Source organism: Malaclemys terrapin, chromosome 1 (genome assembly GCF_027887155.1).
Source record: "Malaclemys terrapin pileata isolate rMalTer1 chromosome 1, rMalTer1.hap1, whole genome shotgun sequence".
Taxonomy (NCBI): domain Eukaryota; kingdom Metazoa; phylum Chordata; order Testudines; family Emydidae; genus Malaclemys; species Malaclemys terrapin.
The window spans coordinates 330976884-330991288 of NC_071505.1; the positions used below are offsets into that span (position 1 = coordinate 330976884).

General features: G+C 48.1%; 1 protein-coding gene across 11 annotated transcripts in view; it reads left to right on the forward strand.

The window, feature by feature from the left end:
- The first annotated feature begins 11513 nt into the window (after positions 1 to 11513).
- PICALM (phosphatidylinositol binding clathrin assembly protein) overlaps positions 11514 to 14405 on the forward strand; it is a 115303-nt gene continuing 112411 nt past the window's right edge. For 3 of the 11 annotated variants that reach the window (XM_054015703.1, XM_054015704.1, XM_054015707.1), the window contains exon 1: positions 11515 to 11911. In XM_054015703.1, coding sequence (XP_053871678.1) covers positions 11782 to 11911 — 130 coding nt within the window. In that variant the 5' untranslated portion in view covers positions 11515 to 11781. Of the gene's footprint in view, positions 11912 to 14405 lie in introns of all 11 variants that reach the window. The other 8 variants (XM_054015706.1, XM_054015713.1, XM_054015705.1 and 5 more) reach the window with 5 other exon arrangements.

The following is a 14405-nucleotide window of genomic DNA, read 5'->3' on the forward strand; positions in this document are numbered from 1 at the left end:
TGTGTCCAAGGCTGATTTGGCTATCTTTAAACTCTGCTAATTATAGTAAAGAATACAACAGCTCTATTTTTATTCTATTTTAAATATTACAGATGAATTCTTAACAAGTAGATCTATTTTGGTGAACTATTATTTAATTATATATAAGGTTATTTCTTTCTGCCCCCTCCCCGCCCCATGCCATAATGCTAAGGGATTCCATGTGAGTGCAAGGGTCTAGCCATGCAGTTCCAATTGCAGAATCAAGGCCTAAGAATGTACATTCTGACAGAATCTCAGTTATCATAATGTCGCTGGCTGGGGACAGGGAAAGAGGGAGAATAACAGTGCTGAGCTTTTATAAAACTTGATGGGCAAAAATTGCTGTCAAATCTCTGCCTTACAGTGAATTTTTTTTGTTTAACCAATGTTTAGATATGCTAAAGTAAACCGCTCAACAACGTTTACTAGCATTAAACGTGTCTGCAGTTAGACTTTAAGGTATTTAGGATTTTAAAAATATAAGGTAACTAAAAGGGGGCAAGGTCAAAAAGTACATTGCTTTTGTTAATTTGGGGATAAAGTGTTAAGAGAGTCAAGATGCTGAACTTTTAGTGTTTATTCCACATCCAGAGCACCTTTTTCTATAGTCACTCCATCAGTACTGCTCTGTGTGCTCTCAACTGAGACAAATCCTTCTCTGTTTGTTCTCAATGGGAGTTTTGCCATTGATTCAACAGGACTGGGATTTGGGCTCTGAAAATATAGTGCACATGACAAAATATGTACCTGCAAAATATCAGATATGTGGTTTCACCTGCCGATTTCATTCTCTTTTCCTTACAGCTGTTCTTACTGAGATGTTCTTTTGAGCATCTGAACTTTGGGGTCAACAAACTGTTGCACAAGTTACTTATCTTCTCCTTTCCCTGCAACTGGCTTATGTAATATGAACAAGTTCAACTCAGATAACAGGAGAAAAATGCCTATTATCTTTTGCTGTTTTATGGGCTATGGGGGCTAATAAAATGATGTTGCACACCAAGCTCAATAGTACAGCTCCAATAGTAAACTCGTCCTGCATTCAGACTTGTGTTGAAATGAACAAAGGCATTATTAAGCAGATGGCTAAGAGAAAGTTAAAAATGGATACAATATATGCTGGATTAGTGCCTAACTTGATGACATCTCAATGCAATTCAGCAACTGTATCCCATTCCTATGGATCATGCTCCTTCATTCCTACCATTATAAGCACCGCCCACTTGTCTGGCTTTCCTATTAAAAAAAACCAGGGTGTTCTTCATTTTTTAATGAATAATAATAGTTGTGTTGACCTGTACAAAACATGAAATAAACCTAGTCTGTGACCCAAAGAGTTTACAAACTATGGCCCCAATTCTAGGAACACTGAGGCAAGTGAGTACATATAAGCACATCATTAATTCCATTGACTGTGATGGAACTACTCATGTGCATAAAAGCTTGTAGGATCAGGGCTCAGAGACAGAAGCAAAGAACACAGGGTGCTGAGAGGACTGAGTACATCTCCTCCTTGCTCCTATGTTACTAATAACATCTCAGATCATTAAAACTGAACTAATTTAAATACACAATCCCTTGCCATTTAGTATGTCCTTTATTTCGCCCAGTGGCAAACATCAAGTCACTTTCATTTTTGTGTTCAGGTACATTGGAATGTATTAAAATGGCAGAAAGGGATCTTGGGGTTATAGTGGACCACAAGCTAAATATGAGTCAACAGTGTGATGCTGTTGCAAAAAAAGCAAACGTGATTCTGGGATGCATTAACAGGTGTGTTGTGAGCTTGTTTAGTTTGGAAAAGAAAAGACTGAGCGGGGACATGATAGCAGTTTTCAGGTATCTAAAAGGGTGTCATAAGGAGGTGGGAGAAAACTTGTTCATCTTAGCCTCTAAGGATAGAACAAGAAGCAATGGGCTTAAACTGCAGCAAGGGAGGTTTAGGTGGGACATTAGGAAAAAGTTCCTAACTGTCAGGGTGGTTAAACATTGGAATAAACTGCCTAGGGAGGTTGTGGAATCTCCATCTCTGGAGATATTTAAGAGTAGGTTAGATAAATGTCTATCAGGGATGGTCTAGACAGTATTTGGTCCTGCCATGAGGGCAGGGGACTGGACTCGATGACCTCTCGAGGTCCCTTCCAGTCCTAGAGTCTATGAATCTATGAATCTATGAAAAATCTATTAATTTTAGGTTTCATGAAACCTTATACATAATCTAATTAGCCTCTGGGTTACAGATGAGCACTAAGTTTGCACACACAAATTACTGACATGTAGAAATACACGGCTAGTCCCTGAGAGCCTTATTCACAGGAGTCATCCTGTTAGTTATATTCAGACCTTGTGTAAGATGAAGTCAAAGGAGTGGCACCTGCTTACACCAGGTCTGAATTTGGCTCATTGGCATACATGGAACTAGTGACATGAGTAAGTGAAGCAGGATACACCCTTGTTGTACTGATTATAGGCCCGATCCTGAAAAAAACGTTCACATGTAGCTTTCCTTTTAAGTGGGAAGTCCCATTGAAGTCAGTGGGACTATTCATTCACGTGCTTACAGGACTGGGCCCAAATGTAGTTATTCCCCTGGTGTAGTTAGCAATGTAAGCATCAACATTTTTTATCTCTACATCAAAATTCTTGTAGCTGTAAAGCTTTGCCAGACACTGATAGAATATGAGAGCGTGAACCTAAATGCTATTAAATTCTGCACTCTGTGTACGTGTGTAACTACTAATTATAGCATGGCAATAGGTTGAAGTGGCTGTTCTATTCTAACCCTCTACTTCCAGTTGATTATAACTTCCTTTAAAAGTATTCCTTTGGGGCTGAAATTTGTTACCCTTGCTCTTGGGTCAAAGGTGATTGAAGAAAATGATAGGGGCTATTTCCGAGTTAAATGAGCTTGAAAGGAATGCAGTCCCTCCTGGGCTCTCTCTGATGCCTTAGTCCTTGTGAGCTAGTATGGGAGTGAAATTAGTTAAGTGTGGCCCTCTGTGAAGTGTTCAGAGAAGGATCCTTATCAAGTTCGATCTCCCGCCAAGTCCCAAGAACACGGCCAGCCTGGTATGATGGGGAAAAGAGCATGGGTAGAATTTGGCAGCTGAGAATGGGCACTACTAGAGGAGCAGGGGAAGGGTTGGAGACAGTTTCTTTAATTGGAAATGGGTGAGTTGCTTTGCCTTTGGAGATGGTCTTGAGGAATTTGTAGCTACCTGGGGGGTGCTAACCAGGGCACTTATCACTGGGGTTGGGTAGGGTTATGTGGACTTTTTCTTTTAGCAACTGGATGGGTGTAACACGTGTACCCTTTAAGGATAGTAGAGACTAGGGGGTCAGTCAGCCCGTTTGACGGCATGACCCTTTAAGGTTTCTAAACCCGTGGAGCAGATGAAGACTGAGGGGAAAGCAGAGGCAAGTGTTAGGAAAGAGGAAGTGGTCACAGGGAATAGCTAGTGTTTGGAGAAAACATAGACTATTGGCTGTTTAAGGGCTTGGGACTAGGAGCCTTGTAGGGTGGGGCAAGGCTCCCCTCTTCCCCAGCAACCAGGATAAGCACCGTAAAAGAGGGCAGTATATAGTCTGCCTCTTCCCTCATAACAGGGAAGGACTGATCTCCTAGCTCATGGTCTAGGGCCTGCATTTCCAAAGGTATTTAGGTTCCTAAATTAGAAACCTAAATACTTTTAGGGAAGTAGGCCTAAATAAAAAGAGGCCAGCTGGGAAAAGTTGATCTAGGGCTGTATCTGGTCTAAATCCACACAGCCCGAAGAAGGGCAGTGGGACCCTGAATGGAAGGGACTGAAAGGAGATGGGGTCAGATATAGGTTGGGGCTGAGTGACGTAATTCCTTGAATGCAAGGGCAGGGAGTTTGAACTCGATGCACAGGGCAATGAGGAGCCAGCTGGAGGATGTGGTCAGAACAAGGGTGAGAGAGAATTTTGGCAGGAGCATTTTGTATAGATTCAAGGGAGCTGATGTGAGTATCTACAGAAGCCCTGAGAAGAGGAGGATAAACAGGATGTGGCCATGGACTGGTGTAAGGGAAGGAAGAGTGGGAAGAGTTGATGTCCAGTTTATGGGCCTGAGTGGCAGGCATGATGTGGGTGTAAGCAGCCATAAAGTGGGTAGTGGAGAGAGCTAACAGTGAGAGAAAATGAATCTGATTCTGTAGTGTGTTGTTGCTATTTTGTGCCATAGCAGCAGCCCTAAATCTGACTCCCCATCTGTAAAAGGGACATCTGTAATCCATTTGGCAATGCCAGAAGCAGCATACAACAGTGGTTAGAGCAGTGCTCCTGATCTACTCTCTTCTCAACTGTGCCACTAACAACTGCCACTCGACCTTCACCTTTTGTAAATTACCAGTTTTGTATCAGTACAGTAGGGTAATAACATTTACCTATCTCACAGGGGCATCATAAGGCTTAATTTAATTAATGTGTACAATTTTTGGATGGAAGGTGTTATAGCAATGCAAATTATAGCTAGTGCTTTCTGTAGTCAATGTTGAATATTATTCTAAATGCCTCATAGAAATGCACAGAAAATAAATCTTTCTTTGCAAAACACTTTGAAAATGTCTTTAAAATTATTATACTGTAAGAAATTGAGTAGTGCTTATGTCCCTTTACTGGCACAATTGGAACTGTTCAATTAAGGCTATGTACACACGACAGATTAAGTTGGTGTCAGTTATGTATCTCAGGGTGTGAATAAGCCACCCCCCTGAGCAACGTAAGTTACACCAACCAAAGCGGTGGTGTGGACAGCGCTGTCGGCAAGAGAGCTTCTCCCATCGACGTAGCTACCCCTGCTCGCTGGGGCTGGAGTAATTAAGTCGATGGGAGGAGAGTTCTCCTGTCAGCTTAGAACGTCTGCACTCGCAGCGCTACTGTGGGACAGCTGCATCGGTGCAGCTGTGCTGCTGTAAGCTCCGTAGTGCAGCCATAGCCTGAGTGCCATTGGCCCTAGGCAGTGAGTAGTGTTAACAAAAAGTTTCCATTAGCAAGAGATAAGGGTTTGTGCTACTAGAGAAACGGGAACTGAGTCCTAGCCCTGCTTTCACCATAAAGTTCTGAGATGCCATGAGGTGCAGCATAAGTGGCAAAAGAGGCCATAGATATATTATAATGTTATCACAGGCACATGTAGAGCCCATACCTGGCTACGCTGGGAGGTTGAAGGGCTGAGGTTTGCACTCATAACCTCCTCCTTCTGGCATTTTTTCTCTGTAATTTAAACAAACAACAACAAAAACAAACAAGGCCGACTTCCTATGCATTTTTTTTATTAAAAATTGGGGGGAATAGTATATTTACCACTGTAACTTAATCCCAATAATGGTGGATCTCAAGAACTGTTTTCATTACTGCATGTTTGGATGGAACCTGTATCACTTTCATGGCTGCACTCCAGAAGTCCTAAGATCGTGGAGGCAGTTCCAAGTACGTTTGACCTCCCGCACGAATCTGAATCTCAGGCAAAACCCTGGGTTTTGGTGTGGTGCTGGCTACAGTTAAGTTAAATATGAATACTATAAAAATGAACAAAAGTGAACCTTTCTTCACAATTTGCACAGTACTGTCAATGTGTTCGGTATCATGGGAGGCAGAGAGGACGATGTGGTGCCAGCTGTGTGATGGGCACCCTATAACACAATGTGGGGTGCCTGGTTCTATTACCATGGTGGATGCCTTACAACATAGAGAAGATACTGTCCCATGAATGTACTGGGTGCCATATAATGCATTGTGGGGAGGCCCAGTCCAGTTAGGATGTTAGGCACCCTACAACACATAGAGGGGGCTATGCTCCACCCCGCATGACTGTTATCCCCAGGCCAGGCAAGAGAAATATGGGGTCCCGGTATATAATTTTCACTTGGTCCCCACCCCCTCCCATTTCACTGTATTTACACAGATGTTGCAGAGTTTGCTATCTGCCTTGCATTCCCCTGTAGAGTTAGATATGTGGGGAGGAGAGGAGGGGGCATGCAGAGCAGTTTGTTTATGTACACTGGGATGTACACTGCAGCCTCCTGAAAGATCTCAATGAAACTTCCATGGAGATACACTGCAGCCGTATTTCTTCCTCCACCGTAGGGCACTTTCCCATGCCAGTCGGCGATAACCTCGGCAAGCTTCATTGCAGTAAACAAGCTAGCGGCATATGGGCCCGGGCGACGTTGGGATGCCAGCAGCAGCTGTGCAGTCTCTGCCTTTATTACCCTCAGGAGTGAAATATCAACGAAAACCACCAGCACCTGTAGAAAATGGTGTCATACTCACCATGGCTAGAGCTAAAATTGGCACTGGGCACAAGCAGTCCAAAGCAGAAGTGTCCAGAAGCATGTCTTGTTTAACACTGTAGGGGCGCAAGGGAAGGGGAGAGTTCTGAATCTTAAGTTTTGCTTTCCATTCCTACTATACTGACAATGGTGCCTCTGTGTATTTTATCTGTAGCTGTTGCCAATGCAGCTTGGAGGGGTACCCCCTCCACGCCACTAGAACAACTGACTCAGAAAAGGAGGAGGGAAAAAAAGATGTAGGACGCTATGTTCTGCAAGATCCTGCAAGCCAGTATTGCATCAGGCCTTGAACAGAGGGCCTGGAGGGTGAATACTGAGACTTTATGGTGAAGGAAAGAACAGACAGGAGAAAGGGCAGGAAAAGGAGAGGGAGATGCATCAGGACATAATGGGGCTTCTCAGTCACCAAACTCAAATACTGAAGACTCTTGTGGACCTCCAGATTCAACAATCCAGCATTCGACTCCAATTGCAGTTTGTGGAAAACTGCAGCGTAGCACTTCCCTACCTCGCTCCACGTCCCCATTCCACATAGCCTCACGCACTGTTCCCTCTAATTTTTTACATCCATGTGCGGACTGAATTTTGTTATGTGCACCAATATGGAGGTGATGTGTGGCAGGGGTGGGGCTGAGAGGTTCAGAGTGTAGGAGGGGACTCAGGGCTGGGGCAGATGGTTGGGATGCAGGGGGTTGAGGGCTCTGGCTGGCAGTGCGGACTCTGGGGTGGGTCTGGGGATGAGGGGTTTGGGGTGTGGGAGGGAGCTCAGGGCTACAGCAGAGGGTTGTGGTGTGGTGTGGGGGTGAGGGCTCTGGGGTGGGGTTGGGGATGAGGGGTTTGGGGTGCAGGCTGCCCCGGGGCTGCGGTGTGGAGAGAGGACTCCCCCCACCCTCTCTTGCTGCAGAAGCCCGGGGCTGAGGGAAAGCACCTCTCCCCACCGCAACAGCTCCAGAGGGCTGTGGCTGTGGCCAAGGCAGCTCTCCTCAGCCATAGCAGCTCTGGTTGTGCCAGGACTGGGAGAGAGGGAGAAGCACCTCTCCCCAGCCATGGCAGCTCCGGCTAGGCCAGAGGAGAGGCACCTCTCCCTTGCCACAGCAGCTCTGGTGGGGCCGGGGCCAAAGCGCCTCTCCCCGCTGCACGCCTGCAAGGCCCTTAATAGCCTGCTGCACAGCCACGCAGCTTAGCGGGAAGGTAGGCCTCAGTACCCGCATGCCTACCACTCCATACCGCGGGAAAGCAGAGACAACCACAGCTTCACATACATCAACCATGGCTCTCACAGCTACATTGGACATCAGTGTTCCTTCCTCTTATTTACTTATTCAAGTTCTTATAGTTTACTTCAAGTTCTTCAGATTTTTTCAGCTGTTCTTGTAAATGAATAGATCGCTTTTGTTTTAAAAAGTTGTTCACCTTTATTAGATGACAACACATGGTGTATAATGCCTGCTGGCAGTGAACGCAGTGGCCTTGTACACTCACAACCCATAAGATCAGTGCCAAACAGTGTAGTCATCATAGAATGTACAGGGAGCACCCCAATGTAATAGGAGCACTGCCAGCGATACATGTATAGATATGCAGAAAGCACCACAAGATTCCTAACAGATCCTCAAACTGCGGCACCAGGCTGAGCACCTGGTTATTGTGGCTTGCTATTATAGTGCTCTTTCAAAGCATCCCTAAGCCATATCACTCTTCACTGAGCTAATCTGATAGCCCTTGTGTCTGGCTGTTCAAACTCAGCACACAGCCGTCCCACCTCCAACTCTTCAGCAAGTTTTCTCCTTGGGATATTTTTTGCACTGAGACCCCATCTGGTGAGTAAACAATGCCAGCAACCTTTCAGTCAACCAAAAAGCATATTCAACTGTCATTCTGCACCTGAGCCTATAGTTGAATCTTTCCTTGCTGCTGTCAAGGTGGCTGGCGTACGGCTTCATGAGCCAGGGGAGTAAAGAGTAGGCTGGATCCCCCCAGGATCATTATTGGTATTTCAACATTACCAGTGATGATCCGCTGGTTGGGAAAGAAGTTCCTTGCTTGTAGCTTTCTGAAGAGTCCTGTGTTCTTAAAAATGAGGGCATCATGCATCTTCCCTGACCAGCCCTCACTGATATCAGTGGTGGTGGTCCATCAGCTCTTGTACAATCATGAAAAAGTACCCTTTTCTGTTGATATGCTCTGGCGCCAAAATAGGGATGTGCATGCTTTCTATTGCCCCACTGCAGTTTGAGAACCCATAGCTGCAAAGTCATCCACTATGTCCTGCACATTGCAGAGAGTCATAGTCCTGCATAGCAGGAGACGATTAAGAGCCCTGCACACTTGCATGACAGCAGTGCCCCGAGTGGATTGTCCCACTCCAGAATGACTTCCCACTGAGCTGTACCAATCCGGCATTGCAAGTTTCCAGTGTGATTGCCACTTGCTTCTCCGCTGTCAGTGCAGCTCTCAGTTTGGTATACCTGCGTTGGATAGCTGGGGCAAGCACGGCAGACAGATCCAGGAATTTGGATCTATCTGGTCATTCAGTGACAGACCTGCGGGTGGCTATATTACAACAGAAAAACTTCAAAAACAGACTCCAAAGAGAGACTGGTGAGCTAGAATTGATATGCAAACTAGACACAATCAACTCCGGTTTGAATAAGGACTGGGAATGGCTGAGCCATTACAAACATTGACTCTATCTCCCCTTGTAAGTACTCTCACACTTATTATCAAACTGTCTGTACTCGGCTAGCTTGATTATCACTTCAAAAGTTTTTTTTCTCTTAATTAATTGGCCTCTCAGAGTTGGTAAGACAACTCCCACCTGTTTATGCTCTCTGTATGTGTGTATATATATATCTCCTCAATATATGTTCCATTCTATATGCATCCGAAGAAGTGGGCTGTAGTCCACGAAAGCTTATGCTCTAATAAATTTGTTAGTCTCTAAGGTGCCACAAGTACTCCTGTTCTTCTTTTTGCGGATACAGACTAACACGGCTGTTACTCTGAGATCCAGGAATGTGGCCTTGCACATCCAAACCTGCATTACAATACAATTTCACCAGGCAATGCTTGTATCTCAGCCAGAAGCAGCACTCCATCCTGCTCCATGAACAGCAACAACAACCTTGAATTAGTTCTCACTACATCCCATAGCAAATTGACCAGCAGGAAATTGTCATGTTCCCTGCGGCTCTGCCAATACCAGAGGATCATGTGTCCTGTGCTTACAATGTTCATGACAATAGTGCAGAGCTGTGCAGGCTCCATGTTTCTATCACAGATTGCAGACACCAACAAGTCCTGTGTGGGTTTATGGGAAATTGAAAAGAGACACAAAAATTATAGAGATATTATGGGATAGGATATCATTACATTACAAGAAGTTGACCCCTTGCTCCCAGTCACCCCTGTGTGAGCTGTTTCTGCCCCACTATGCAATGCCAAAACTTCACAACAAAGACTGCACTGAATGGTGGCAAGTTGCACAGTTGGTGTGTCTGGGTAGTTACTAAATCTGTGAAGATGAGCATGGAAATCCATTGGTTTCTTGGTTTTGATGTCAGTAGGATTCCATTGTTGTAGCTGATCATGATGTCCAGGAAGTTGATGCTAGTGTGGGAGAGGGAGAGTTTGATGGATGGGTTGTGGTTGTTGAAGTTGTGGTGGAAATCTGAGGGAGTTTAGGTCATCTGTCCAGAGGATGAAAATATTATTGATGTAGCACATTTATATCTTTGGTTTCATGGTACACTTGTCCAGAAATTCTTCTTCAAGGTGTCCTATGAAGAGGCTGGAATATTGGGGAGCTATCCTACTACACCCAGCTGTTCCCACGGATTGGACAAAGTGTTTGTTGTTGAACATAAAATTCTTATGGGTGAGGATGAAATGGATGAGTTTGGCGATGTGTTTGGGATGGATATCTGAATATTGTCCATTGTCTTTTAGCTATTTAAGGCAGGCACTTATTCTGTCATTATAAGAGATGGTGCATAGGGAGGTGACATCCATGGTGGCAAGGATGGTGTTCTGAGGGAGATTGTTAATGTTGTGGAGTTTCTAGAGGTAGTCAGTTGTGTCCTGGAAGAAACTGGTGCTTTGTATGGTGACTAGTTTGAAGATAGTGTCTACAAGTCCTGACAGTCTTCAATAAGAGTGTTGTGGCCAAATACATTGGGTCTGCCTGGATTCCCTTGTTTGTGTACCTTGGGAAGTATGTAGAATGTCCGTGGGGTGGTTCGTGGGGGATGAGGTCGAAGAGTTTCTCCTGAAGTTGTTGGGGGCACGGCAGAGGAGGCAAGTTCTTTTAAAGTGTTTCCTTCTACCTACCTGCACAGCTTTAGTCTTGCTTGGCTTCAGCATTTGCCAGCTATCTTTCATCCTGGTGCAGATCTCCATTTGGCATCAAGAGGACTTTTACACATCCTGTAAAAGAGAAATTGAGCTGAGAGCATCATCTACACGCTGCTTCCCTTTCATTCGCTGTTTACTTTACCAATCAACGCCCCAGCCTAACGGCTTCCCGTGGATGCGGTGCAGCACTGACCCAACCTGGAAGAACGCGTCAGGAAGCAGTTCTGGGAGTGGAAGAACATTTGCGGGCCTGTGGGTTTGGCACTTGCGTCCCCTCCTGTAGCTTGGTGGAGGCGGGAGGGGCATTTTGTGATCAGAAGCGTTGAGCACTGCAGACAGAGCCAGCGGGATGAATTCAGACAAGGCCCTGGCAAGTCCCCACCAGCGCAGCAAGGGCTGACCCTGCCTCCCACCGCGGCCACGGGCACGCTGGCAGACATGGGACCGCGCTGACACCCCGCTTCTGCAAACTGCGGCATCGCAACACTAAGAGACCTGTCCAAGGTCCCAGCCAATCGGGGCAGCGCTGGTGATTGAACCCAGGAGTCCTGGGGGTCCCAGCTAGTCGATGGGGCAGCGTCAGCAGCCCTTAGCACTACGAGGGCTGGCCCCGGGGCACCGCCTGGGACCCGCCCGAGCTGGCGCTAAGAAGACACAGGCAAGGCGGCACAGCACCACGTGACCTTCTATGCCAGCTTTCCCCTTGTGGCGCCAGGAGGGAGGCGTGTCACGTGATGGGGGGGGGGCGGAGGAGGAGCACAGTGAGCTACGTGACCCGTGCGGGGCGGGGCCAGGCCGTGAGGGGGGATTAGTCACGTGATTCGGGCGGCCCGGAACGATCCGAGGAGGCGCTGTGCGGCCGCCATTTTCCTGCGGCGCCCAGTGAGCGTGTGTCCCCCGACCCCGGCCGAGCGGAAGGAGCGAAGGGCGGGGGCGGGGGGCAGGAGGAGGGGTCGCTGCCCGGGTGACAGGGCCGTCCCCGGGGGCGGGGCGGAGCGCAGCGCAGCTGCCCGCGGCGGGGCAGAGCGACGTGTCTGAGCGGGTCCGTCCCCCTGTCCCGTCCCAGCCCGGCGCCGCGCGGCCCCGCAGCACCATGTCCGGCCAGAGCCTCACCGACCGCATCACGGCGGCGCAGCACAGCGTGACCGGCTCGGCCGTCTCCAAGATCGTCTGCAAAGCCACGACCCACGAAGTTATGGGCCCCAAGAAGAAGCACCTGGACTGTGAGTACCGGGGTGTGTGTGGCTGAGGTTCCCCCGGGAGCCCTGGGGTCTGTGAGTACCGGGGTGTGTGTGGCTGAGGTTCCCCCGGGAGCCCTGGGGTCTGTGAGTACCGGGGTGTGTGTGGCAGAGGTTCCCCCGGGAGTCGTAGGGTCTGTGCGGGGAGCCGTGGGGGTCTGTCAGTACCGGTGTGTGTGTGGCAGAGGTTCCCCCGGGAGCCGTGGGGTCTGTGAGTAGCGGGGGGGGGAAGAGAGGTTCTCTCCCCCCCCCCCCCGGGAGCCGAGGGGTCTGTGAGTATCGGGGGGGGAGGGGGAAGAGAGGTCCCCCCCGGGAGCTGTGGGGTCCGTGAGTATGGGGGGGGGGGGTGGAGCTGGGGGGAATGGAGGGCACCGGATAGGTTCCCCCTGGGGACTTAGGGTCTGAGAGTAATGGGGGCAACTGTCAGAGGTTCCCATGGGAGCCGTGGGGTCTGCGAATACTGGGGTAGTGGGGGACTGGAGCAGTTCCCCCCTGGGAGCTATGGGGTCTGTGAGTACCGGGGATGAGGGGGGAGAGGTTCCCTCCTGGGAGCCGTGGGGTCTGAGAGTACTGGGGGTGGTGGTGGTGGTGATGGGAGAGGTCCCCCCCCCAGGAGCTGTGGGGTTGTGAGTACGTGGGGGTTCTTTGACTAGGTGGGGGGCAGGAGATGTTCCCCCAGAGGCTGTAGGGACTGTGAGTATGGGGGGAGCAGGAAAGGTTCCCCCCGGGAGCCGTGGGATCTGTGAGTACAGGGTGTGTGTGTGTGTGTGTGGGAGAGGTTCTTCTCTCCCCCCCCCTCACCCTCCCAAGCTGTGAGGTCTGTGAGTACCTGGGGGGGGGGCTGGAGAGGTTCCCCTGGAGGGTAGGAGAGTTGTCTCTTTCTCTCTCTCCCCCTCTCCCTCCACCCCTCTCCCTGTGGGCCAAGGGGACTGAGAGTATGGGGGGCGGGGGCAGGAGAGGTTCCCTCCAGGGACTGTGGGGACTGAGTACCATGGGGGAGGGCAGGAAAGGTCCCCTCTCGGGGCTGAGGGGACTGAGAGTCTGGGGATGGGGTGGGGCAGGGCAGAAGAGATTCCTCTGGGAGCCTGATAGGGACATCTTGAAGGTTTTCCACCCATTCCTGGGGTATGGTAAAACATCTGGATTGCAAGTAACCAAACTGCTCAAATACTTGTCTAGACCTTTAGCTTCTATACATAGGGAATCATGGGACCACGGGATAGCAAGTAACTAGGGGATCCCCCTTGGGCTTCTGCTTGGCCCACTGATCAATGCACAACATCAGAGAGAGGGCATGAGAAGCATGTGTACTCTGAGTAACTGAAACTCCCCCACATTCAACAGGTGAATTCAGCTACTTTTCAGAGGCCAGTACAAATGAGAGGGTGGTGAGCTTCACCAGAGTCCCCAGGAGCCACTCTCTCACCATAAACCGCTACTGTTAAAGGAGAGGTTGTTGGGATTTATGTGAGAATTGTACTGTGTACAGGGGCATTTGATTTCATGCAAATCGTTGGCTAGAAGGTGCTTTATGTTTTGAATTTCCCAACAAAAGCCTACCTCTGGTTGCCAGAAGGATGAAAGATTTTATTCTCTTTCCTGGTCCCTCAACATTGAAGCCCCTTCATGGATCCAAGTCACTGGGGTTTCTGCTGCTCTACTCCTCCCTTGGCCTATGAATATTTCCAGTTCCTGTCTCTACCTGGCATAGCTGTTCCTTGCAGCAGAGTCAAGTTAACTTGGGTTTTTTTTGTCAATTTCACCTCTGCCCACTTGACTGAGCAATGAAACAGACTATAGTTCTCAGTTTTACTTGGCTGGTGTTTGACAAGGTAGGAGAGGCAGCAGCTGCACTGGAGCTGAATGTTTACTGACATCGGGGAAAACAACATTTGGAATATTTTTCTTTGCAACTGTAAAGGGTGCGGGGGGGGGTCAGAACACGTCTTTTAACATGAATACTTACATTCTGCAGAAATTGATGGCTTAGATCCCACCTGAATTTCTTGTACCTCTTATCTTGTCCCTACAATCACTCTTTGAATTATCCCGTACCTACCCTATTCCCTTTAACCATAAGGTTGAGAGGCTCAAGAATTAATATCTGGCCTATGAGGAACTCTACTTCACATACCTGACTTACAGAACTATAATACGTTTACTAATCTAGGCACAAATCTGCTAGCCAAGCTTTACCATGTTGATTATAATGAAAATTGAGATTTTTACTTCAGTCAAAAAAAAAGACTAGCTCAGGTCAACTAGGGGAGTTGGATTTTGCAAGGCTGTCCTACAGTAATAAGGCTTTCCAGCTCACTTCTAAGACATGAGATTATGAAGTTCAAGAAGAAACTTCTGCACTATGAATATATCTGTATTGACATCAAAACCTATGACCATCAGCATCCATTCCTGAAATCACCTGGTTATGTAGCCAAAGTGCAGCATGTAGACTTTGAATAGCTCAGTTCTCTGCCTT